Source organism: Agelaius phoeniceus, chromosome 4 (assembly GCF_051311805.1).
Source record: "Agelaius phoeniceus isolate bAgePho1 chromosome 4, bAgePho1.hap1, whole genome shotgun sequence".
NCBI lineage: Eukaryota > Metazoa > Chordata > Aves > Passeriformes > Icteridae > Agelaius > Agelaius phoeniceus.
The window spans coordinates 12064013-12090916 of NC_135268.1; the positions used below are offsets into that span (position 1 = coordinate 12064013).

General features: G+C 46.6%; 1 protein-coding gene and 1 long non-coding RNA gene across 3 annotated transcripts in view; one reads left to right on the forward strand and one right to left on the reverse strand.

The window, feature by feature from the left end:
• The window catches only part of FRAS1 (Fraser extracellular matrix complex subunit 1), a 106029-nt gene that overhangs the window by 24612 nt on the left and 54513 nt on the right, over nucleotides 1–26904 (reverse strand). For both annotated transcript variants that reach the window (XR_013181943.1, XM_077176820.1), the window contains exons 18-33: nucleotides 26003–26143; nucleotides 24359–24502; nucleotides 17909–18061; nucleotides 16215–16361; nucleotides 13279–13425; nucleotides 12507–12647; nucleotides 12276–12416; nucleotides 11899–12042; nucleotides 11292–11559; nucleotides 9968–10052; nucleotides 7976–8290; nucleotides 5510–5663; nucleotides 3647–3825; nucleotides 2641–2757; nucleotides 730–844; nucleotides 135–272 (exon numbers count right to left, since the gene is read on the reverse strand). Coding sequence is in view for 1 of the 2 variants with exons in the window: in XM_077176820.1 (XP_077032935.1) it covers nucleotides 135–272; nucleotides 730–844; nucleotides 2641–2757; nucleotides 3647–3825; nucleotides 5510–5663; nucleotides 7976–8290; nucleotides 9968–10052; nucleotides 11292–11559; nucleotides 11899–12042; nucleotides 12276–12416; nucleotides 12507–12647; nucleotides 13279–13425; nucleotides 16215–16361; nucleotides 17909–18061; nucleotides 24359–24502; nucleotides 26003–26143 (2529 nt within the window). In the remaining variant the exon portion in view is untranslated. The remainder of the gene's footprint in view (nucleotides 1–134; nucleotides 273–729; nucleotides 845–2640; nucleotides 2758–3646; nucleotides 3826–5509; nucleotides 5664–7975; nucleotides 8291–9967; nucleotides 10053–11291; nucleotides 11560–11898; nucleotides 12043–12275; nucleotides 12417–12506; nucleotides 12648–13278; nucleotides 13426–16214; nucleotides 16362–17908; nucleotides 18062–24358; nucleotides 24503–26002; nucleotides 26144–26904) is intronic.
• LOC143693922 (uncharacterized) lies at nucleotides 20646–26665 on the forward strand. The gene is made up of 2 exons (XR_013181950.1): nucleotides 20646–20719; nucleotides 25993–26665. It is a non-coding gene; the product is annotated as an uncharacterized LOC143693922 (long non-coding RNA).

The following is a 26904-nucleotide window of genomic DNA, read 5'->3' on the forward strand; positions in this document are numbered from 1 at the left end:
CCTTGACGTGGACTTGGAGGATTTGGGAGAAATTTGAAGTGCTGATGTTGAACTGGGCAGAGCCTTTCCTCAGCAAGGAGGAGAAGCAGCAGTGCAGCTGGTGTCCCAGCCCTGCAGGAGCACTGGGACCTCACCTGCGAAGGAGAAGGCTGTGATCTCCCGGAGGTGAGGAGCAGCGGTCGGCGGGCGATAAGCGATCCTGCCGTGGTTGATGTCGGCCTGGCTGAAGTACCTGGCTGGGGACAGAGGCCTGTCCCTGTGCTCCACAATACCTGTGGATGCAGAGACACCAGCATTACCAGGAGGGGTTAATTACTCCATCACTCCATCTGATCCCACAGCTTCCTTTGCTTTTTCCCCTTTGGGTACTGCTTCGTACTGCTTCCTGAACAAGTCACACGGATGCAACTGCATGGAGGATGGGCTCTAGGGACAAGAGAAATGAAACAGAGATTCCTCACTGAGGCATTTCTTCACAGAACCTCTCACTCAAGAGGTGGGAAGCAGAAAGCCATGGGACACAACATTCAGTATTATTCAGACAGCAGCAAAAACTGTCTGAACCCTGCAGCACATTCCTAAAGAAGCCAAAGAAGCTGGGTTAAGGAACAAGGTGTTTAAAAGCCAAGGAAAGAGGCCAAATGGATTAACAGGTGCCTCCACAGAGTGATACTCCGAGGGAAGGAGGAGATGTGCTCAGAAAATGTGGCATGCAGCAGGTTCACTTGCCTTGCCCAGGAAGGAGAGGCACAGTCACGTTGTACAGGATTTTCTCACTGGGAACCTCCGGGTCTACAAAGGAGAGGTGATGGGGCTCAATCACTGTCACACGGTCCTCCAGCACCTCAATAAACACATCAGACCATGAGCATCAAGGCCAGAGACCGGGGAAGATTCACCCAAAAATGCATTGAAAGAGAATTTGCTTTGCTCTAGTAAACATAAGACACTCTTGAGATGTAAAGGCCCAGTTCTGAAACCTGACCCTGACGCCCTGTCCCCTGCAGATGCACAACCTCCACACTCACAGGTGGCCAGGTTTCTCTTTTGGCCTACAGCAATTAGAAAGAGAGAAAGGAAAACCTAGTTTGATCAAGAACCCCCTGGAATGAACAAATAGTTCATTGTCTGTGTAGTTTTCTCATATAGTCTGATGTGGCTGGACTTCATTCTCTTTCAAAAGAAAATGACTGAAAATGACTCAGCGCTTTCAATTGGAATATAGAGGAAGCAAAGCTCTCCCTTTTATTTTAAACCTGACTAAAATTGCTCCGATCCTTCCATAACAAGATTATCACGAACCAAAGGCAGGCAGGGCCCTAAAGGAATTACAGTGCTGCTTGAAGAGACTTAAGTGCCCAAAACCAGTTAATTTCCACGTGTTCATGAACCTTAATCCTGCAGAATTAACAAATTAAACTGCTCAGCTGGGTATGAAAAGCATCCAGCTCATTTCATAATCTTGAGCAAAAATAGGGAGAGAACAAGCTAAGTTAAGGATCTGGGCACTTAAATAACCTGCTTTGGAACATGAAAGGTTACCAATATGGGGGAATGAGGTTTACTAGAGTGAAGAAAAACCAATATAGACGTTGTGTCCAGTTTAACAAGAGTCATCAAACTTCCCTGGACCTTTCCCAGCAGTGCAAGTCCAAGTCAAGACTAGAGGGATGGGAGGACTCACAGTATTGTGCTTTCCTCTCAGCTTTAGAAGTCTCATTCTGAAGGAGTCTGAAGATGAATGAACAGAACTCCATCACACTGGGGCAGGGAAGTGGGATTTTCTGACAGAAAGATTTAAGGTTATGTTTCTTCCTCGCTGCCTCCAGGGCCTATTTGTCTCTCCCAAAGGTGGGACTTGCAGGTGGTGAGGTAAAAGGTGTTTTATGGCCCTATTGAATTTTGTGGGGAGTAATTAGCTATAAAACCCAGTGCTGTGTGGCTCTGCCAGACATCTCTCCCATCAATTCTGTCAATAATGACAACAACAAAAAGTCAGGAGCAGGAGGATGAATGGCTCCAAGTAGCAGTCTGACCATGTTTCATTATCACCCAGGAAAGGTTGCCACTATTTCAAACCTTGACAAGGCGTTGTGCCATGGGCTCCCCACTAATCCCTCTACCATTGCTTCCTGTGCCTTTCCTGGCCCCATGCCTGGCATGCAGGCCAGGAAAAGTAGAGGAGACAGCCACAGGTGGTGGGGACACACAGGGAAGGCTTGCACCGCAGCCTGAGAGCCCACAAAACTGACTTGAAACTCTATGATTATCTTTCCAATCAACACAGCTGGGGAAGGAACCAGCTTGGAGAGACAATTCTCATTCAAGTAGTCATTCCCAGAGCAGCAGGTGGGATCAAGTTTACAGTGGAACTACTGGCAAACCCCATTCATTATGGTCTAAGCCACAGTTTTTCTCTCTTGCCATTCCTCCTGGCTTCTCAGGAAAGGGTAAGAATTGCATAAAATGTTGATGTTGCTTCTCTTTCCCCCTCTCCTTTCCAGTCTGTACATTCATTACTTTTAATACTGAGTTTTTCAGCTTTTCATGGGTATTATCTGCACCCCCCAGCCCAGTTACTCTTCTAATCTGTTTTTTTCCCCTTCCTACTCCAGCCATATGTGTGGTGCTGTCACTTACAGCCATGTGCAGAGAGGAGCCAAGGGAAAGCTGAGGGGCCTTGGGTGTCTGGGGCAGAACAGCAACGTTGAACACATGGCTTTCCAGGCTGGCTTGTGGACTGGCAGAGCTGGATACCTGGGAAGGAAAGGCCACAGGACAGTGCTGTTCAGGTGTTCACATAAGTGAACATCCTGAAGCCTTAATTTTTAGAAAATGCATAAAAATGTAAGCTCTGATGAAAGGAACAATGTCATTTTAGCCATTTGCTGCACCTGCTCTGTCCTAAAATCAATGAAATGTCCCAAGCCAAAGTTCAAGGCCTGGACTTGCACAGGGGTGCCATGGTGTCCTGATGTGACCAGGTATTCCCAGCTCCCCTTCTGAGCTCTCTGTGCAGTCATTGCTACTGCTCTGAGATACTGAACCCAAGCACTCCACTCATGCAAAATGCATAGTCTCTAAGAGGAATGCAGCAATTAAGCCAAAGATTAGCTTGTTCAACACTGACGCTCACAAATTCCTCGTTATCACTTATGTTAATTACTTTAGAAATTACCTTAATTGCCTCTGCGGTGCTACAGTAATTGCTCCTGCCTTGTAAACCAGATGTAACAAACACTGCGTGCCAGTGTTCACGTGCCAGTGTTCACGTAGGCTTATTGAGGGCAGGCTGTGAAACCCTCCCAGCAAACAGCAAGGGCCTGTCTGAGCAATTTTATGGCTCTTAAACCTCTGGGGAGTGGGGATTTATTTCAGTTTCCCAGCTGCTGGGGAGTATTTTTACCTTTTGGCCTGTTCGCAAGACAGAGGACTGGGAAGCCAAAATGAAATTATTAGCTTAGAAACCAAGGGCTGTGTGACTCTGGGGCTCACCAATTTTTAAAAAGTCACTTGGAACGTTTTTCACTTGGTGTCAATATTCTAGGTTTTATGAGAGGGTGCTGTGTCCTGACTCCACAGGACACGAGTGGAGTCACCTCAGAGAGCTGCCATGTGGTATTTCTAGGGAAAGGACAAGGAATACCTGGAACTGGAAGGAGTCACTCTCCACTTCAGCTCCTGAGTGCCTGTACCACACGATGCCATCGCTGATGTCCTGCTGGGTGAAGGAGGTGGTGGGGGAGGCTGCTCTTCCATCGGGTAAGAGCTGCCAGGAGCCCGCCGGGCTGTCCGCCGCCATGGGCACCAGCAGCACCACTTCCCCTGGGAAAGGTAAGCAGGAGCTTGGGAGAACACAGGCAGCAAGCCAAGGAACAGCCAAGGCAAATGCCCACCCACTCAGAGCTTTTTTCCACGCAGTGTCAAGTGACAGAAATGCCAGCAGAGCTGCCAAAAGCCATCAGCAGACATTGAGACATCCCGGTGACATTGGGCAATCTTGTTAATTAATTCCATTAAACGGGTTGATAATTCTGCTGATTGATAATTAATCGCTCTGTTATGTGAATCATCCATCATAAGCTCTCCCATTTCATTTCCCCAAACCACCCTTGAAAAGTTGGAGCAACAAAAAAAAGTAATTCAGCAAGATGCAGTATCACACTTCCATTCCATCATCAAACTCTGGGCTAAAATTCCTTTTTCAGTACCCTAATTACATTCCAGATCTTATGGTTTTGCTCATGGGAGTTCCTCTAAAAACCTAAAAATCAAATTCTATATTTTCTATAGGTATGAATATCTTTCCCATTATTCACAGACTAAGTTAGGCAGATAAGGCCTTCTGGATTCAGGACCAATTTTCCACATTTCTCTCTCTTACTTCTTCCCTCCCTTTCTGCTGCTTCTTCCTGCAGCTACAAACCTGCTTATATTACTGCAATTAATCACAGCAGCAATAATTATGGTGATACAAATACAGGATTATAAATTTTAGTTAGGGTTAGGCAGCAGGAGACAAGCTCCTCAGGGAAAAACTCCTGTTTTCATGTAAATGCTTATTAAAAATTGGAAGACAGACCTTCATCTGCAGAAAGCAAAAGGGGGAATACAAATTAATTACTTCTCTTCTAAACTGCAAAACTCGCATTATCTCTGTTTCCATCAGGTGCTGGCAGCTGATGGAAACCAGCCTGTCCTCCCAGCAAAAGGAAATAAAAAAAACACATGGATGTTGCTAGAGGGATCCTCTAATTTTCCCAGATCGGCAAATTAAATGCAGTATCATTTCTTAGAAGTGCAAAACATGTTATTTGAAGACATGGATTTTGTGAAGAAAGTAGTGATGCTGAGAAAGAAAGGAGCATTTTTCTTTTCTTTCCATATTTCAATTCCCTCCACATGACATCTCTTTTTCATCCCGTGTTTCTCCATTTATGGCTCAATCACAAATCCCAGAACCTTCCACACCCCCCTTACCCTGTGCCCAGAAGATCCTCCATAAGCATGGGGTTTCTGGTGAAAGTCATTGCTCTGAGAGCTGAGCTCAGAGCCTTTCAGAAGGAATCTGGAGACAAGAATTATCTACAGATCCAAACAACACCAGAAATCCTGTTTCGGTCAGCAATCCCTTCCTCTGGGCCAAATTAAATAAAATGTCACAGAATGTAGGGAATTCTTCAAGGTAAATTTCTGCTCAGCAGTTTCTAGATGCAGATACTGCTCTGTGCTTCTCAAGGCAGGCATTCACCATGGAGGATTATCTTTTGGCACTAACATTCTGCTCTCTCAGGGCTGTAAACACACCAGGATTCCACCACAACTGGAGGAACAGAGATGATCAGGAAGGGCAAAAGTGCTTTGTTCCTCTGCACAGCCATTAGGAGTGGAAAAAGATGAGGTTAGCACACTCAGCCACCCTACCATCCGAAGGAAATATTCCCCCAAACGTGCATGTAACAGCCTGGAAGGGTGCTGCTGTGGGGCAGCAGGACTGCAGGGGATTTACCATGTCTGGGCTGCTCCTCAGTGATGGTGTAGGTGATGTCAGAGTCCCTGGCACCGGGCAGCTCGGCGTGCAGGATTGTCCTGGAGATCTGCAGCATTCCTCCCTGGGGCACCCACACCAGGGAATTGCTCACCAGCCGGGGACTCCTGGCACCCTGCAGGCAGGGGACAGCAGGGAAAGACTGATTGCAATGTCAGCAATGGCACTTCCAAGGGAAAAGAGAGGATCAAGGAGAGTATTCTGGAATTTCTTAGGCATTCTACCCTGGTTGTCTGCTTGAAGAAATCTTCTGCTGTATCCCTCAGACCCCATTCCTAGCCTGTAGAACTGACCTCATCCTCTAATTCCTAATTTCTGCTGACCCTAAACTCAAGCCTCCCTCCATAATTTTTTCTTTTACCACCATTCTCATTCTCTCTGAGCATCCACCCAAGTCTTTAGTTACTTTGTGGGTTTCCTCACCTTCAAACTATTCCTGTGGCTTTTAAATTTTTTTTTCCAATATTAATTTAAGCTTCCTGAAATGTGGATGTCAGCACCGGATTGCAATAATAGTTTCACTACAGTTTCCATTTATTTCAGTAACGCTACTCTGGCATTCAAGGATTAGATCAGCCCTTTTTGGCTCTAATTTGCTTTGTTGGACAGGTCACCAAAATCCCTGTGACCTCTTCCATGCCATGGCTCTTTCTTATAAGCCCAGCTGCTGTAAATGTGACTTCTTTTGTGGATTTCTGCACATTCACCTTGAAACTGGCTGTGGCTGCACTTCGCCTTGAACTGTGTGATCAGTCAAAATCCTGACTGCTCCATCTAAGGGATCACCTCCCTCCTCACTTGCTACTCCACATAATCAGCCCCCAAACTGAAAAATGGCTCACTGCTCTGTTCTTCTGGATCTGCCACTAAGACAGGAGAGAGAGCTAAAAAGATGTTTGTGAAAAGGAACCACATTACAGGATGATTCCTCACCTCCTTTTTGGCATGTCTGCTGTGCACCCACCTATTTTGTACTGCACTTACACTGTGTGTTTGTTATAAACATGGAAACCTTCAGCTCTGAGGTCACTAAATAACTGAATGTTCCTTCACTGGCCACATCAAACCCACCCAGCACGTTGTGATACCATTCCCACATGGCTTTGATGCTGCTTGTTAATAAGAACAGACTCATGAGGGAGCACTTTTTGCTTGGTAATCTATTTTAAAAATATTTTTAAAATGTAAAAGTGTTTTCATCTACCTGCTCCCAGGCAGGGCAAGGTCAGCTGCCTTGCAAATACCTTGGAAGCTTCCCTTAGCTGGATCTCTAGAGGTCTGGGGTACCCCTAAAATAAACATCTTTTGCCTTTTTTTTTTTGTGTTCCCCCTGGCCTCTCAGAAAAGAAAGGCTTCCATGTCCCTTGGAACTGCAACAGTTCCAGCAAAGGGTCTGGATGGAAAAAGCAGCCATTAGCAACCAAAGGGACTGGAAAAAGCCCTAAAAGCTGCCCTGCTCTCACTTCTGTCACCACCTTCATTCTCCTCTGTAGCCAAGTGCTGCACAGAGAAATGTGGAATGATAAGGAGAGACAAGGGAGCACAAAACAGGATAATAAAAGAAACCACTCTCAGCAATTCACCCTCATTGGCTTTTACAGGAACCTGCTAAATCAGAAGTGGGGGAAAAAAGGGTTTACAAAGAACATAGAGTGGTGCCCAAGCATTTCCACAGCCCTTGTGATCCTGTTCAGGCTCCTTAGGGCCATGGAAGTGGTCTGGTGAAAACCACAGGCAGGGCTCCTCTTATTCCAGGAGTCTAATAGCAGCACCGGCCTTGAAAACAATGCCTTTTTCATCCCCAGGCTGCTGTATGAGTCACAGCACTAATTAACATTAATTACTACCATAACTTTATGGGAACCTGCAGGGTCCAAATGGGATCAGGGCCTCCTTTTGCAGAGCTCCACGGCCACACAGAATACTCACCAAGCTCCCTTAAATTGTCCTCCCCAAGTTGCTGTGAAAGACATCTCAAACTGCAGAGAGGGTCAAAGAGGGGCAATGTCATCTCCTCCTAGCTCCTTCCCAAGGGGGGGAACTCCAAGACAGTGTGTCAGATCTCTACATAAAAGACTGCAAACTGTGACCTCTAATGACAGCTCTACTTGTTGCTACTCCTTCACATTAGTAAGGAATGAACATATCTTCAGCTTTTTTCCTTCTGCTTTATTACAGTTTATTACCTTTTATCAAGTAACTATGGACTTTGAATCAGCAAAGCTGCACAATTGGAGCTGTGGCAAACCAAAAATTCAGGCAACCTCCAAAACCCACTCAACCCACGACCTCCTCCGGCTGGTTACCGGAGGATCAGGTAACCAGCCGGAGGAGGTAGTGGGTTGAGGATTAGTGACACCTCAGGGACAGAGTGGCACTTCTCCAGACTCCCAGCGTGCCTGCCAGGGTTCATGTGCCAGCACATACCTCGGGAGCAATCCTGATGAGGAGCAGGATGTTCTGGAAGTGGTACCCGTCGCTCACTTGCAGCAGAGCTGCGTCCTGCAGGCTGTCGGAGCCGTCGTGGGCGTAGCGCAGCCGCCCTCCTGCCAGGTCACCCAGGGGCAAGGTGGCAGGGTCCCCAGGGGCCCCAAGCAGCCTGCCGTGCCTTGGGGGCTCCAGGACCATCAGCACCACGTCCTGAGGGTTGTCACTGTCCCCCACGCCGAGCACCAGCTCTGATATGGTCCCGGTTTGCCCCCTGCCGACGAGGAGGGGCTCGTTCCTGAACACGAACGGTGCCTGGAACACAAAAGCAGCTCTGAGGTGTCTGCTGAGCCTGGGAGGCTGGATCATGATCAAAGGCTGGAATTAAAAGTTTGGGGATAAGGACATCAGCTCACTTCATCCCTGGAAATCTCCTATTTCTTAGCAGCAGAGAATCGCTCTCCACACCTTTTCCCCCAATGGGCAGCTCTAAGAATATTTAGCATTTAAACTGAATTAGTCCCTTTAAAAGAAGATTCTCATGCCACATTTGGCTTAGCAAAGGCAAAAACTTGGGACATTTATATAGCAAGCACCTGACTCTAGCTGATCCTCATGAGCCTTTTGAGACGACAGCAAAACCGGGTGTCTTCATCATCAGTATTTATTTCATTTCCAACACTCCCCACAGCCATACTCAACTTATACCAAAAACCTGCTAGAGGCCATATTTCTGCTGGTTTAAATTAGTTCTCCAGTTCTTTGTCATCAAGAAAAGTTTCAATCTGCAGTGTCTATTGATCCAAACAAATACCATTTGCCATGGGTAATGCACTGCCTTGGGAGGGAGGCGTTCCCACAGAGACAAAGGCAAAGCCCTGGGAACATCCACCAGGGAGCCCCCTCACCTGTGCACGGCTTCCCAGGGTTATTAGGGAACAGCAGTCAGAATTCCTATCATTAAACCTCACTTATGTATTCTGGGGCAGTGACTGCAGCTCTTACTTAGGTGAACGTCCTACTGAGGCAAACAAGAGATTAGGCTGAGCCAAGATCTCAGCACCAGCCAGAATCAATATAAACACTGCAGGATCAAAACCCACAGTTTGTCTTATTCTAAAGGACAAACTAGAGCACTTCTAATTTCCAGAAGTTATGGGAATGACTACTATGGAATATAAATTACCCATGGGGAGGGTGGAGGCTGAGCCAGGCTTGTAGGCAGAAAGGAGCTAGCACTAGAACAGTTCTGTCAAGTCATTTGGTGCCCCTCTTAGGATGTAAATGGGCCTTAAGAGTAGCAGATTCTCTTTTGCATTTTAGGGTCTCTATTTGTAAGAATATGCCAAGTAGTCACAACTCCTGACAGAGCTTTCCACACTGGAAAAAGCTCAGTGTAAGCTGCTAGCCCCCCTGGAAACCTGGAACCTGTTCAGGTGCCTGTACCCTCCCTGGGGTGAGACCCATAGATTGTGCCACAGACTTTAAATAAAAACAATACAGGAGACACTTGGCAGTACCATCACCTTGCCCAGAAGTGGTGAGAAGTTTAAGAGACACACTTTAACTAGCTCATGCTGATTTAATTCCCAGCTGTCCCAGAACAGAGCACTGAACCTGAGTGTCAAAGCTCTCCTGCTGTCAGGATCAATCCTGGCCCATTTGGCCTGCAGCAAGAGGCTGAACTGGAGCATCAGCAGATCCAGAGGACGATTGGAGCAGTAGGGATTCCCCAGCCCTTACTGGTAATTGATCTGTGATTGCACAGCTGCCACTCCCTGCACAAGCAAAAGGACACAGGCCAACCTCTCCAGTCAATTCCCCAAGTTCTTTTCCTCCATGTGACTCTTGGCTGCTGCCCTAAGGGAGAGCTGAGCCAAATTTGCCTGATCTGAACCTCTGCTCAAGTTCTGCCCAGCTCCTCTGTTACCCCTGCAAGAAACCAGGGCTTCAAATGGTACCAAATTTGGGGTTGTTTCCAGGCTTTCTTACCTGTGTTGAGAAGGCTTGAATGTTGATCACCTCAAGGTGGGAGAATGACTCTTGGTCACTGACCTTCAAGGAAAACTGTCCTTTCCTAAACAGGTCCCCAGCAAGCCAAAATACAGGATAATATAAATTAATGAAGTACTCTTCCAGGACTCAGCAATGATAAGCACATTATATATTCAGCAAAAGTGATTGGCTCAGTGACAGAAGCTTTAGCTCAAGTTTCCTTCAATTACATTTTTATAGTATTTTTTCCTGAAGATTCACAACAGTCACAACAGACAATAAAGCACCTTTAGCATTGTGATAATATACCCTCATCTTCCTTTGAGTAACATCAGATGGCATCCCCAAGATAAAGTGCCAATTCTAAATGCTGCTAAAGAAAAACCTCACTTCTCTGGCTTCAGGACTTGCCAGGAATTTTCCTTCCCATTGACTTTTCAATGATGCCACCCCAAACACCTTGAAGTTTAAAGTAACAGTATAAATAATAAATAGAGTAATATATGGTAATAAAGCAGCTTTGTTTCTCAAGACAAGATGCTGACATTTCATGGTGACTACCAGGTAGACTAAAAAAAAAAAAAAAGCAGGATACAGGAAATACAGGAACATATGCCTGAAGTCTGGTGAACACCAGCTAACCCTTGGCATCAGGACACCCTGAAAGTCTTCTTCAGATTTGATTTAGATGGAAGACACCCCTGATTTATACAGCCAGAAATTTAGAACAGTTCCACCCATGTCACTCTGGAGCCAAGGCTTTATGGTGATGCAAATCAAGTGTGAGATTTGGCAGGGTGGCTGGCTTATTGCCTGGCTGCAGAAAAAATCTGCTTCCCTGCAACACCCTCACAGTGCGAGCTTTGCCAGCTACTAATCACCACTAATTATTCCAGGGTACTAACAGAGCTCTCACTGGAGGCAAACAAGGAATGGCTGAAGGCAAACTATGCCAGAGAGCACAGCAATGACATCGCTTGAGCATCTTCCTAACAATGTCAACAAACTGTGGTAACAATCAGATTAATATGCCAGTTTTAGCTCTCAGCTGAGTGCCCTGAAGATGGGACATATTCCTGCACCCCAAAAGCACAGAAGGTTTGGGATTGGGTCACAGTGAGCTCTTCCACCACGAACTGAGAAGTTTTGCAGCACCAGTTACACTACGGTACAGTGTAAGAAGCTGCAAGCCGATTTAGCAGCAGTGGGAAGTGTGCCTCCCCGTAGGAATGCTTCCAAGGGAAAAGGAAATACCCGTTCTCAAGATACAGCAATTTTTTTGTGAGGCAAGAGCTCAGTAAAGAAGCCTCCCCCGAGTCACCTGGGCTCGTGTGTGCCGTGCACGAAGCGGACCCTCCTGTCCCGCACGTCCGCGCAGCTGAAGCGCTGGCCGGGGCTCAGCGGCACCTCCCGCCCGGCCTGCAGCATCACCAGCCGGCCGGTGGAGGGAATGCTGTCCACCTGGAACTGCGCCTGGCCCCAGGAACCGGCCGGATCACAGCCCAGCAGGGCCGGGTCTAGGGGCTGCACCCCGCCAATGCCCACCGTCAGGGTGCTGCTCACACGGGAGCCCCGGGGATGCCTGCTGCCTGAAGGGAAAGGAGGGAGAGGTGTTACTGCAGGGACCACCACGGGCTGTGCTGACATCATGCCAGTCGGCACTGGTTTTTGGGTGGCCTGTTCATTCCTGACCCAGGTGAACTGCAATCCATCCCAATCTCCACCACGACTTGGGCAAATCACTTCCCACCTTGATTTCCCCATCACAGAACTGAAAGCCAGCTGCAGACAGACTAGCAAATCTTCATTTAGAATAAAGAATGGATAAGTAACCACTCAACTTGATTCAGAAAGGGATTTCCCCCAAGACATTTTGTCACTGGCTTTACACTGATGATAAATGGCACTGTCTCTTGAGAGGCACTCACCTTCTTCACACTCTCTGGTCTGTGGATTGCCATAGAAACCCTGGCCACAGGCAGAAACACAGATCTTATTCTTCAGAAACGTGCTGCGGTCACAGAGGTGGCACAGGCTGCCACTGTCACACTCCAGGCATCCAGGAGGACAAGCTACATAGGATGGAAAGCACAACCCCACTGAGACAAAACCAGTCTCAGTCTCAAAACCAGCACAGCCACTGGCACGCAGAGCTGTCCCCAGGCTCAGAGCAGAAACACAACTATGTGTGTCTTACTACCTGACAAAAAGAGTCAAGATAGCGGGCAAAGAGCTATGATAAAAGTTGGCAAGCAGTTCCTTCCTCATTTGCCCACCGTGCCTGCACCAAGCTCATGGTGCTCACCTGTGCACTGGCGCTGTGCCTCGTCTGCGTGGTATCCCTGCCCACATTTGGGAACACAGGCACTGCCCAGGAGGAAGAACGGGGCTGGGCAGAGGCTGCACTCATCTGCTTGGTGGCACCGAAGGCAGGGCTGGTCACACCCTGAAGAGACACAGGCAAAGAGCTCAGCCTGGCAGCTCTTGGGAGACAAGCAGGGGAACATATTGGAGGGAATGCTCCATGAAAACTCACTCTGGCATGTGTCTGATTCCTGGTAGAAAGCTGGAGGGCACTGTTCCACACAAGCTCCTTCGTGGAGAACATGGCCTTCCATGCACTGCAGGCAGTCAGTCCTCTGGGGACCTTTGCAGGCATTACAGCTCCAGTCACACTCTGGAAGAAAACAGAAATCAGTTCAGGGCAGCCCTTTCCGGGGGGTTCACCATGCACAAGGGCTTAGCACTTGGGGTCTACAAGCTGTGGACTTATTTCCATCATGGAACACTCTGCTGGGGAGTTCTGGAAATCTTTCAAGTCATGTGTCTTTTAAATCCCTCCAAACTGCTGTTTCTGCAGCCATCCAGTGATGCAGGATTTAGTAAGACAGAGAGAGAGAGACAGGTAAGTACAGGAGGCCAGATAAGCCCCTGGAAAGAGACTTAGCCTGGCAAGCTCACTCCTTATCAGCTGACCCGTGACTAAATGAATTGCTGGACCTGACCCCTGAAAACTTTGCTGGCTCAGTTACAAAATCATTTACAAGAGAGCGATTTGCAATCATCTTGTTCCACTGAAAGGCTCAAGTATGTGACAGCAGGCTGCCCGAAAAGCAAAAAAAAACCTGCAGAAACCTCGCAAGCAACCTGTCACTGAACAATTTTCCCCTTCCTGCACCCTTTTTAAAGCAGGCCACCTGCACAGCTCTCACTGCCATCTAATGGATTCTTAGCCAAGGCCACTTGCATTTATTCCTTTTTCTCTTTCCTTTTTTTTTTTCCCTTGAAACCAGCAAGGCATTTTTCACCTCTGCAAGTGTTGGTGGAAAAGTCCAGGTAATACTGCTGAGCACAGCTGTCGTACTGGCACTCCTCAAAGAGCAGGACCTTGGCTGCATCTCTGCACGACGTGCAGCCGGTGGCCGAGTCGCAGCTCCGGCACTGGCTGCTGCAAGCTGTGGGAACACAAGGAAAAACAGGCTCATTCCTCATGCTGGTTACCCTGCATCCTTGCTACCCCTCTTGTCCTCTGTGGACACTCCAGGGTTTTTGCTTGTTTTGCTCCTTTTCACAACCTCCAAAGTGTAAAGAGCCTCGTTCCATTAGGAGTAGGCTGGAATGTTCCCTCATGCTGCTTCTTACTTTCCTCTGGACAGGTCAGGGTAAAACATGGACTCTGAATCCAAATCCCCAAATAAGAGCTTTCCCTGCCTCTGTTTTTTTTTTTTTATTTCGTTTTTCATACAACTGAAACACAAATTTGGAGAGCAGAGTAGACTGCTGTGATCCTTTGTGGGACCAAAGGCCCATTTAATTTCACTTAACGTTTGTACCTTTTTATCTGCGCACAGTGTGAAATTCTGGAGCTGCAGGGAGCAAAAAAGATGCCAGGAAAAAAAATAATTCAGGGATTTACTGAATCTAGGATCAAAGTCCAGAGGTTCAGAATATTTCAACTCACCTCTTTGATGTCCAGGAACTAAACTTTGCAGGAGGCTGTACTAACAGTTTGGGTGATAAATACTGACATGTTCATTCAAAGCACAGTTTTATAACCAAAAAACCTCCAAAGTAAATGTGAAAATTTACCCATGTTGCTCTCCCTGAAGCAGGAACACAGTGTTTTTCAAAACAGTTCTCTAAAAAATGTCACAGAAGGTCTGCATTTTCTTGATGTACAAATGATTTCTAGCAAAATGTTTACCTAAAGAATCAAGTAGCTGCTTTTAGGTGCTCTGGTGCCACTCTGATTTTTCTTCACTTAAGAACACTACACGAAAAAAGTATTTTTTTCAAGTGCTCCAAAGAACCAACTATTAAAAATACAGTAAAACATTCTACATGGGGTCTAAATCCACGGGAATCTGGCTACCCATGGAGGCATGCCAGAAGAGTAAGCAAAAACTGTATCTGGAAGCAAACCTGTCTGCTTGTTTTATCAGCACGACTCCCTATCTGCATTTTTAAGCCTGTTAAGCTTCTCACTGTTCCTGGGCCAGGATGTCATTGAGTTTAAAAATATCTCCCAGGGCCCATACATGCACTCAGCATCTCTCTGAACCTCATTCCAACCCTGAGTTCCTCAAAAGTGCAAAGAGACTAAAATAAACGTTGAAAAGGGACCAGATTTTCTCAGCCTGGCAGCCAACCTCCGATTAAACAATCTTCATTCCCTCCAAGTGGCAGTTTCCCAGCAGCCTGGGACAATTTGTATCTCCCTGGCTTATCAGCAGCACTTGAAAAGGCACAAGTGACACTTGGAATGACAAAAATCCAACACACTTGGCCTTGAACCCCCTGCTCCAAGGATTACAAACACTTCTTAAAAAGCCATTTGCAATAAGGAGATTAGAGTAGCTAAATTGGCTTGCAAAAAAAAAAAATCTATTTGAGCCCCTGAACCAAATTCAGGAAGGGTGCAGGCCTCATGAACATTCCCAGTCTAGGTTGATATCCTGAGGCAGAAGCTATCAACAGGAAAGCTTTCATTAGAAAGGGACATGTTAATTAGGAAGGGAGATATTTTGGTGCAGCAAGCAAGAAGAGAATCCCTACTGCTGGAGTAAACGGAGTATTTTATTGAGCTTGTAAGAAACCAGCCAGAACATTTTTTTAATTCCTATTTTTTATTACTTTCCCCTTTTTTTGTTATTATTATTGAATGCCCTTTTTCATTTTTTTTTCCACAACAGAAGAATGGTACAAGTCCTTCCAGCTATTTCCTTGAACTTATGTAAGGTGTCTCCATTTCTGCTGATCAGATGGAAATAATAGTTTCAGGAGAACCATCTATTTCAACAACAGGCAGGTAAAGCTGACAACCACTTCAGTTTCCTCCTACAGGACCTCATCAGTGACAAAATTGGGTCTAGGTAGGATGACACTGATACCTGGACTCAGTGCAACAGAGTTATTTTATCATAAATTGGGAGAATTTAAATCAGAGTAATGCAGGACTTCACTAACCTGAACCTGAGTGTTCAGGTTCACAGTGACCAAACTACATCAGCAGTCACTCACTTTTAGGTATGTGTATTATAGTGGGACAATTCAAGCAGGGCTTTTTCCAGTTTTTTGTATCTTTAGGCCATATAATTTTGAATTTTAGAACATCAAGCCAAATAATTTTTGAGAGGAATAACCCAGGGTCGGAGTGAACACAAAATAATAAAGGAAAAGAGAGGCCCTGAGAGAGGGACAAAGGATAGCAATAGTGGGATAAAACATAGCCTAACACCAGATCAATTCCACCAGATCATTAGGATCAGCTCAGGTCTGTGCCTGCCAAACTGTGCCTTGATTCTCCTGGGGTTTCCCATGAGAAGAAATGGACATAAAAGCTCCAGTGCAGCTTCCATGGCATGTACTGGCAGGCAGTGCAGTGGGGAGGGGGTTTGCCTTAGTAAGGACTCATTAAAACTGGTCTCAACTTGCCAAGTTTTCATCAAGTCCAGAATCCATCACAGGGAAACCTACACAAATGCTCCTGAAGATTTTTACAGCAGGACACAAAGCCTCTTGTCTTTTGAGATCAATAACAAAACTGCAACTGTTTTGAAATTTCAACCCTGCTCTAGGCTCTGCTCCTGAGGCAGCTCATCACCTCTGTCAAGTCACATCACGTTTTTAGGCACCTGAACCCTTTTTTTTTCCAGGCCACAGCCATGGTGAGCAAAGAAGCAAGAAAAGCCAGGTTGGAAAATGCACTGTGGGAAGGAGAGGGGGCTGAGGGAGAGGCACTCACGTCTGCAGGTGTTGCTGTCATCCCTGTAGTAGCCCAGGGAGCAGAGTGGAGCACACGTGCCCGTGTGGGACAGCACCAGGCCGGCACTGCAGGACGAGCAGGACAAGGGACCCTCGCCAGTGCAGCTCTTACAGGAAGGGTGGCACCCTGCAGGGACAGCAAAAACAAGGCTCTGGTCAAGGAAAAACAGGTCTCAGGGCAAGTGTCACAGGCTTCAGCAGAAACACTTTGAGACTGGCAGCAGGGGTGGTGAGCACCAGAAGTTCCTGCCAAGTCTAAGCCCTCAGTGGTGCACAGTGCCCCCCACCCAAGAAAGGATCCTCTCCTTTCCTTCTTTTTACCCTCTTTTCTTCAGCCTTCCCTTCTTAAGAAAAACCCTTGCAGGATGTGTCCAGGACCTGTCTAACAGAAGAGTGAAAAAAGGGCTAGCGCATACCTCCCTCTCATGCTTTCTCCCAGCTAGCTTCAGGTTAGATCCTCTTTGTCTGTGCAGGAACCATCTAGTGCTTTTCTGACAGCTCCATACTTCCCTGAAGATTCACATCCATCCCTTCAGCAGGAATTACACCGATGGAGACCAGACTACCTCCATGCACCCTCTCCACATTTCCCTCATGACTTTTCAGGCTCATTTCTTAGTCTGACCAAAGGGATTTAAAATATCACAGGGGCTGAGGCCAATGTACCCTATTACTTTCTCCAGAGAGGTTACATACAAAATGATTAATCTGTTTTGCTTCTTGACAGGCCTTTATTTAAAGATTGATACCATCATTATACTTATCATGATAGGTGTAAAATTAATCATGAGAAAGACTGGGACAAAGGGATCAGAAGCTGTGCTGGGGATCTTAAAAGGCAGAACAAAATATCCTACAGGCTGTGACACAGTCTGAAAAATGCACAACTCCTTTTAAATCAAACCTTCAAACCAAAGAGAAGAAATGTTATCCCTAGGCTTACACTGCCAGGAAGGCAAAACCTCTCTCTCTCTCTCTCAGGGGCCTTTCCAATCAAGTGACACAGAGTATGTTTCATAGCTCTGAGATCTCATTTTGTCAAAACTAGGTAAATAAACACACAGCTCCCAGAATGCTGGAGAGAAGCTTTGAAATATTACTCACCCTCAACTAGATTAGGAAATGCCACTTCCTGCAAAAGGAGCATCTCCATTGTGCTGAATTTCTGCTCTTGGTTCCTTTCTCTCAAACTGAAGTGCAATACCCTCTGCTCAGCTTGGAGCTTTACCATTTCTTGTCAGGCTCAGAACAAGAAAAAGAATCTGCTTCCTTCTAAGAGCCCAGGGAGTAGAAAGCAGCTCAGACAATGACTGGAACATGAAACCACATCAACAACAACAAGTGGAGGAGATGCAGGCACATGTCAGAAAATGAAATGTGCCCTGGGTGCTGCATCCATTGCACCAGCCTAGAAAGCTGAATGGAATGGGCTTTCTGTTTCGGGAGCTGCTACAAGCCATCACCTTCAGGGCCATTATTGCAGCAAGACAAGCCTCAGCAAGAGACCTCAGGCTGCAAAACATCCTGAAAAAACTCCTACAGCACAAAAACAGAACTGCTCCAGCACAGTGTCCTGCCAGCTGGACAAAGCCTCTCCACTAGACAGGAGCCACTTGATGGGACTCCTCCCGGGGGTGCAGGCAGCTCCCTGAGGTTTCTGCAGGAGACACTCACGTTTGCAGGCTCCATGCTCGGTGTAGTGTCCCGGGGGGCAGTCGGGCAGGCAGCGATCCCCCAGCAGCAGGTGCCGCCCGTGCTGGCACTTGAGGCACACGCTGCCGCTGTCCCGCAGGTCGGCCACGCACCGCTGGCACAGGGGGTGGCAGTCTGGAGGGAACAAGGGACACTGAGCACGGAGGGACAGCACAGAGCATGCCTGAGAACTGCAGGAGGGCAGCAGGGATGGAACTTGGAGAGCAAATCCCCCAACCCAAAACTCCCGCATCCCTTCCTCTTGCCTCATCCTCATCTTGTGCTCTTCCTGAGCACCACAGCATTTTCACTTTCCCTCTGCACCCCTCCTGCCCCATTGAAGCATCCTCTTTCCATCCTTAAGTGAGCTTGGGAAAGTTTTGCACAAAGCCAGCTCAAAGGCCTCTGCTTCCCAAGCCCCTTCTCTGATTCTGAGTGCCTCTGCCTAAGGTTCCTCTTTACCCCCTCTGGAGGCCTCGGGCACCCATCTCCCTCTGCTCCCACCATGGCAAAACGAGGAGCAGGACCTGTACAGCTTCATGACCTTCTGTAGCTCCTGCTGCTCCCATTTTCCCACACAAATGAGACACCCACACCCTGAAACAGCCACAGCAGCCCTCCAAGCCAGGCCAAGAGTGGCATCAGAGCGCCTCAAAACCTTTTCCTTTTTCCATTTCTCCCCAGCAGAACGCAAGCGTCTCCTGACCTCTGCCTGAACTTAGGTGCTTCACAAGGTTTGACAACAAGGCTTTTGTGTGCACAAAGGTGCAGTGTAAGGCAACCTGGAAGCCAAATTAATCCTCATTATGGTAATCGAGAAAATTGTAAAGGAAATGACGACTGTCTTGAAAGATATGTAACAATGAGGCTTGATTGGAGTGCCTGGCCTCTTGTCAGATTTCTGCTGCGGGTTCACCTTTCTGTCTTTTGTCTCCTGTGACAGCACTACTACAGATTGTCAGGCAATCTAGATTTACAAGCTGAGCACAGGCTCACATGGGAGCCTGGAGGAATTCTGCATCCATAGCTGCAGGAGCCTGGCCCCAGCTGACATCTCCTGCATGTCACACACAGGAGATTCTCACCCCACACTGCTGCAAAAGCCCAGAAGCAGCTCAGAAACTGATCCAGCCCTGACTGCAGGCAGGGATCCAAGCTTCTTACAGAGCTGCCTCCTTCAGGTCCTGCTTTTACAGGGTGCAGAACCCATGAAGTTTCTGCCCCGTGCTCTCAGCCTTGGAGCTGGGAAACGGCCAGCCAGAGTTGGGGTACAGAGGTGGAGTCCCTGGAGCCAGGGAGAAAGGACCACATGCAGCCCACCTTAGGGAGCAAGGACTGAGAGATCATCCCAAAGGCCCTGAGTACCTGTGATTTGTATGGGCTGGAGGTGGGGTGATGAGGTTTATGTACTTATAACCAATAAAATTACCAAAAATCCAATTAGTTTTTTGTACTTCTGTGGGATCTCAGCACATCGTTCCCAATGTCCAGAGATGCCAGGAGAACCCTTGGGGGTCTCGGAAATCCTGGAATGTTGCCAAGAGTGTTTGGTGGCTTGATTTTGATCCATCCACAGAAGTAACAAGAGTTTGAGGACAAGAGAATCACTTTAGAGTAAAAGGTGTAAAAGAGACACATTTAGAGGGTGAAATATAAACTTTAAGGTTTTTGGTACAGGGGGGTTATGGAGACAAGATGGAGGGATCAGGGCGTGTCTCGTCCTTCTTTCTTCTTCTTGTCCTCCATCTCCTGTGATGATGTTGGCACTTGGGGATTGGTTTCTGGTGAAGGTGCACTTGCTAACATGGGTGAAAAGCATTGGGAAATAAAGGTAAATATTGTGTACGTAGATTTTAGTATAAAAAGACACGACCGCCCCGTGGGTGGTCAGAGAGTGCCTGTGACTGCTTGCAGATCAGACCTCTGTTGGGCAGACAGAAAATTTTGTAGATAAGAAATAATAAACAACCTGAAGATCGAAAAGCTGAAGAGTCCAGACTCGTCCTTTGAATCGCGTGCCACCCAAGAGCCACTCTACCCGTGTCGGGGCAGAGACAGACAGCCGAACCCGACATACTTCCACATTTACCTGGTAATATGTTGACTCTCCTTACTGCTAAAATAATACTCCTCCAGTTGAATCTCTTGCTGGAGCCACTAGTCTCTAATAAAGACCTTTGGCAGGGTATAATGAGTAACAAATCTGCTCAAAAGGTTTCATACACAGAGCATAAAAATGAGGCTGAGAAAATGCAGGGTATCCAAACAGTCAGTATCTGCAGCAAAAACCTAGCTTCTCACAAACTAACACTTAAAAATCCAAGTATCTACAAAACTCAGTGCTGCTGCAGCAGAGTTTTCCCTTCACAAGACTCTATTTTCACTCCAGTGAGTGGCAAGAGTTTTCTCAGTTACTGTTTTAGGATGAATCAGCCCCATAACTCTCTTGTTCCTTTGCAAGCCTGGAGATCAAAGCACACGCAGCACCAACAAAAAACCCAGGGCTGCCACTCGTGGTGAATTTCAGGGACATTGGGGAGTGAGTGAGAGAGCGAGGGAAGAACTGAAGGGCTTTGTTTAGGGAGAGATGATTTCACTTTTTCACAGCAGGCTCCCTTTGAAGCCAGGACTAACAGAAGGGGGATGTTTTCCTTGTGCTTCTCAGTCATCCCCCAGCCTTACTTGTTTCCTGCTTCTGCCTTCTCCCTGTCAGTCCTGCCTCCAGCTCAGCCAGCGAGCACAGCCTGCGGAATTTGGGTTTTCTGGAGCCTGCACATCCCCAGCTGGCTGCAGGTCAGTGCCACACTAGTTAGTTAATTTCCTTAGACCCCTTCCAACTGAATTCTTAGGAATTCTGTCACCCCTTTACTGGTAGTACCAATGCCTCCCTCCCTATCTTTCTGAGACTGCTGACTTTCCTCCCACTCTCCAAGCAAAATGTTTTCCTGCTCCCTTTCCAGCTGGCTCTGATTTCTCTCTTCCTCACCTCTATGCAAAAATAACTCCCATCACTGATCTTCCTATGAAGCTACTTCCATTGCAAAGCAGAATGGAAGTACTTACATGGATTTCCAGAGTTACTTGACTTCCACAACCTCTTTAGCTTTCTCTTAGCAAATAAAGCAAGAAAACTGTGCCCTTCCTACATGGAAATTATCTGTTACAGGTTGTTCTAAGACAAAAGAGGCTGTTGGGGAGACAAAACCATCTCTGAAGTGTTTGTGAATGCTCACAAAGGAAACCAGTGGCATTTCTGCCTCTCAGCTCCACCACTTGCTAAGCATATATTGTTTAAACACAGCACCCCTCTTAGGGGCTCTCGAGGAAAGTATTTCCTGATGCAAGTTTTGTGCTGTGCTCTAAGATGAGACTTGAGGTTTACCACAGAGCATGACTTAAAATCAGCACTGAAAACACCACACACTTTATAGTCACCTCAATGGGCAAAAAAGCCTCTGGTCTTACAGTAATTCCAGAAAGCAAGTCAGTGTGTTTGGTTTAGAAGGATATGCAACACTGACCAGGATTTTTGGCTTGCTTTGGTTGTTGGAATGTTTTTCTTGTCTCTCCTTTCCAAGACCTGAGAGGGAATCTGTCATTGAAAGAAGCCAAGTGAATTCCTGGTGAAGTGCAACCAGGTTTGCAGGGATCTGCCTGCTCTGGGAGAGCTTCCCCAGGCAGTGTAGGTGGGAGACCCAGCTGGAAGGTCCCTGGCACAAAGAAGCCCAGACCAAAGCAGTTTTCCCTCCTCTGGCAGCTCAGCTGCTGGCTCTGTAGGAGGCTGTAGAGCAGTGAGGGAGTGGAGCTGAGCCCCTCTTGCTCCAGCTCTCTGTGATGATATCAGTGTCTCTCTAAACGGACAGCAACAGCTCATTAATTTTACAAGGAGCTGAGGATATTTCTTGTTGTCAGAGTGTCCCTTCTGGAATTTTAAGAGCAAGGCAGCAAAGCTTGTTACAGGCCCCCTCCTGAGCGAGCTGTTCTGGTATAGCTTTGAAGGTTTTCTCAGCTGCACACAGGCTAAGAAAGCAAGGGCCTGAGGAACACGGGGAGTGGGAGCTCCCTTGCAGCTGGAGTTAAAACCAGACTGAGAGGGATTCTCTATCAGTTGGGGTGCTCAGTTTTCTTCCACACCAGTCCCTCTGCATTTGTCTAACTGCCCTTCCATGCAGTCAGGAAAAGTCAGGAAAAGTCAGGGAAGCTTCCCAATCAACAGGGAAACCTCAAATCAGAAAAGCAAGGGCAGGACAAGGCTTTCAGCAGTGATTGGGATTTTTAGAGTGCTGATTGCAAAGTTTCCTGAAGCTGAGGTCAAGCTGAACAAGAGGGAGAGGGACATCTGGGAACTGGGAAAACAAACACCACAGAAGCTGTGAGATCCAAGAGGGAATGGCTCAAGTCTCAAGCACATTCCTGTACATTTGGGCTATAAAGTGAAATTAATCAATTGAGCACTCTCAGGGGAGAGTTGGCACAAATTCTGTGTGCCCAAAACAGAGCTTAGGGACTCATTGATTTTCTGAAAGTTGAGGACATTTTATCTTTCCTCTGCTTAAATGTGAAATGCTTATTTGATTAACTGCTGAAAACAAGACCTTTTTTTTGTTCCTATTAACAAGGCAAATGTTCCAATCCTCATTCAGGTAACATGCACAATAACACCATTAATTCCCAGGCAATGGTTTGGAGTGACAGTTGCTTTTCTCCAGCCTCTGTGAAAGATTTCCCCCTCCAGGTCCATAAAGGATGGCAGATGACTGTGATGCACAGCAGGCCCTATAAGCCATAACACAATTCTGCCTGCAGGGTGGGGAATTAAAGATAAATGGGAAGATAATTGTAAAAATATATTGCTTTGGGAGGTGAAGGAAAAAGCTTTGTTAGATTCCGTTGCAAATCATATCTTATGAGGGTGTCAGGAGTTTTAATGTGCTCTTTTATGGGACAGCTGCTCTTTAACTGGTAATTAATAACTTGCAAGGGCAAATTCAGCATTTCAATCAGTGCTGAATGAGAAGAATGAGTGAAACTTAACAACCTGGATGTGGAGCACTTTACCTCCAGGAGAACTGGCCACAAACCTCTTTTGCTTAAACACCAGACATAAATTTAGCACAAAGAGCAACACACTTCAGACTGCAGATCCTGGGCCAAAGCACAGCTTTTTGGTCAAGGTGAAAAACCTCAGTTATGTTGCTCTGCAAGGGTTCTCACAGCTTCTGTGGGACAAAGAAACACCTGGACACTGAGGGTTCCCAGGCCACAAGGAATGCCCTCCACACTGCTTTCAGTTCCTGGGACATCTCCCTGATGATCACTGGGATTGGGGAGCAGGAGAACTGGTCCATGACACCAAAGAAAGGGATAATTAAAGAATGAACCCTCCTCAGAAAGAGTGCTGACTGATGATAAATGGTACTAAGGTTTTCCCAACGCAATTCACAGGGGAAGGCCACTTTTCCACAGGACTTCTTTCATAGGAAGCATAATGCAAATTAATGGGGAAATAAGGTGGAAGAAATAAAATGCACAGAGCTCTCACATGCCAGGACATTAGTTAGTACCACTGTATCCCCCAAAATTGTAGAGGACAGAGACACCTCTTTACACTGAAATGCTGAATTATTTCCAGTTTGCAGTTATCAGGCTCTATCTTGATTCCCCAACCTGAATTCCTAAGGAGCTGTACAGTACTTTTAGGATATTTTCCTACTCCTCACACACCTTCTTTCCCTGTTCTTTTTGTCCCTGCAGAAAAAAACAGTCACTGTTGTTTAAAAGGGAGATGAAGAGATGGTTCATAGAATTAAGCTGTTGAGAGCAAAGAAACAAGTCTTTCATTAAAAAACATCCAGAACATAGATGTTCAGCAAAGAGAAGGCTCTGTGAAGGGAAATCATATTAAACTGAGAACAATAGCCTCTCAATGGATATATTTATTACTCCTAATGCATTTTTCTCTCTTCTTAGGATTCCTTATCTCATTTGGAACTGTTCCGCCTGGATTAAGCCTCACACACCGTAGCTTTTTCTGATAAAGAAAAAAAAAAAGGCTTGATAAAGCTCAGAAATGGTTGGAGCTGTTCCCAGGATATGTTTATACGTGTCTGTGGGACGGATTAAAAGCGATATTTCTTTTTAAACAGATAAATGCAATCAGTGGTTTCAGAAGATTGGCTTAAGTGCAGGCAGTGAGCACCCACACAGCACAATCCCCATCCAGAAATCCTATTACCTCCCCAAAATGCACACAGCAACTCTTGCTGTGCCAGCTTTTCTTTAGGGCCCCATCAACTGCTTCTTTGGATCGCAAATTCCAACTTAGCTCCTTTTCCTGAAGCTCTGAGCAGCACCCAAGCAGCTTTGCTGGCAGTGTGAAGCAGCAGTTCAATGGCACAGACAGCTCATGCCCCAGCAGCTGTCCTGACTCACCCACACAGTAGCCCACCAGGTTGAGGTACTGCTCCTCCTTGCAGCCTGTCCTGCACTTGCCACCATCCAGAGTGGCATGGGGGTGGCAGGTTGAGCATTCCCAGTCAGAGGGGCCATGGCATGTCTTGCAGGATGGGTGACAGGCTGAGGGAGAGAATCAACACTCCTGGTTAGGCTCCTGGTGCACCCTCTCCCCTCCCTTCCCAAAAACCAGCTCCCACCATCATTTACGCCCACAAAACACAAAGTGGGCACAAAGTGGTCTCATGGCACCAGGGACTGCAGGGTTGTGGCTTGGAAGGCTCATTTTGAATAAACAAGGTGAGGAAATGGGTTGTCAGTGATTTCTTCCCTGCATTAATCAAGGTATAGATCTAGACACAATATAAAAGAGAGAGAGATAGGTTGGCCCTGTTATTCCTCCCTCCAGCATATGCTTGTGCATATAAAAAACCAGAGTGGGATGCACAGGGGAGATAAATTAAACTTCTCTTGGGACTCTGTCAACATCATTGTGGAGCTTGATATGCATGAGAGGAAAACCGGGGAATGGTTTTTCCACCAAGCCCTCCCAAACTGAAACCTCTGAAGGAGGAATGCCCTGCCAGCTCATTAGCCACTTCTGTCTGCCAAAAGCTCAACAAAGACATGGCAGAGAAAGTGGCTTAAGAGCACTCAGAAATATTTCATGGGCTGCTTTTGTATCCTCCCAGCTTTAATGACAGATGTCATATTTCCATGCTACAGAGCTGAGGGAGATAAAAATACTACGGCTACCAGTCAGTAAAAAATTCTTAAAAACTACTTTCAAAGCTCTTTAGGAATGAAAGGACACAGATTGCAAGATGGCACTTTCCTGACACTGAAATTTTGTTTCTAAGACATTTTTATAAGCCTGAAGCAGCGTAAAGCAGCACTCAGCAGTTACCTCAGCTCTAAGGTGGCAGTGCACACCTCAGAACTGATGAATCTTTACAATGGCCTGCCAAATAAATCTATTTATAGAGTTGTTCCTTGGTTGAATAAATTGAATAAATAGAGCAATGGACTTTTTAGGAAAGGATTTTCTCTCTAAATCTGAGACATTGCCAAATAAAAGCATTTTATTTTTTTGGTGTTGTCCATTAAAGAGTTTTTTTCCACAGCACACAAGCTAGGAACACTACCCTGAAATGAAGCACAAAATATCTTCAGGGAAACAGTCCGGAGGAGCAAAACTTAGTGCAATTTATGATTCCAAGTGCGTGTCTGTTGCCCTGGTTTTTTAGATTTTCTAAGCCTTCTGATGTTTACATTCTTGAAATGAACTTTCTCACACACTTTACGTAAATAACTTATTGTTTTGCATTCTTTTACGGAGAAGAAATTTGATAGACTGCGGGTTTGTCCAGTGCCATTGGAGAGGTGGCACTGTCATCCCCCAACCCACTGTCACTTTTAGAAATCTATAAATGTTGGAGTCAGAAATTAAACTTCCCTCTTTTTAACTTTGGAGAGCTGCGTGTCCGCGTTGTTTTATTTCATGTGCTATAGCGACACACATCTCTCTCCCATTAGGAGGAGATTCCATTCCCTGAAATTGGACTGAAAATACCTAAACACCCTCAGAGAAATTACAGTCTCTGTAATTGCAGGTGCACTCACGGGAGCAGCGGTTCCTGTGGCTGAAGAGCCCCTCAGGACACGAGGGGAGGCATCTGCCCAACAGCAGCACGTGAGGAGCCGGGCAAGCCGTGCAGTCCTGAGAGGAATTCCCCACGCAGCCTGCACAGGAGGAGTGGCACTCTGCAGCACAGGGAGACACAACAACACACAGAAAGCCATGTTAATTCTGCCTTATTTTGCTCCTTACTGCCTCAAAATATGCTTGGGAGAGGTAGGAAGGAGTGCAAAGTAGAGAGCAGTTCCTGAAGATAAGGGGCATGCAGAGACAGCTGCAGATTTAATATCTCTTTGCACCCACACAGTTCATTGCTGAAATGCAAAGCTGAGCTGCCCAACACCATGTGATGCTCTTGTCCTCCCTGGAAGAGCTCTGGGGTTCTGCAAACTCACTGGCTGCTGAAGTCACCTTCTGTTATCACCCTGCAGCCACTCCAGGCAGGGTTTCCTATCTCTGCACAATTATCATCCATTCTGGAGCAAACACCACTAGAGGTGGACTGGCCACCTGAAACAAACACTCACCACAAGGATGGCCCAGCAAGAAGGAGGAGTGCAGTTAAAAACTGCATTTCTTTCCTGGAACTGGCCCTAAACCGATCTATCTTCAGCTAAGCTATCTGATTAAATAAATACATAAACTCACTAGCCAAAAACCTCATACTTATTAGAGTGGCTGGAGGCCACAGGTTCCACTGTGTGAGTTGAACGCAGACCTCTGGACTCTGGGGAGACAAGACACAGGGCTGGACAGAGGAAATTAAATGAAATAAAGTAATTTATACAACTACACAGGGCTGGACAGAGGATATTAAATGAAATAAAGTAATTTATACAATTACACTTAGCTGGCAGCCAGGGAGATCTTTAGGGTTCCCTTCCAA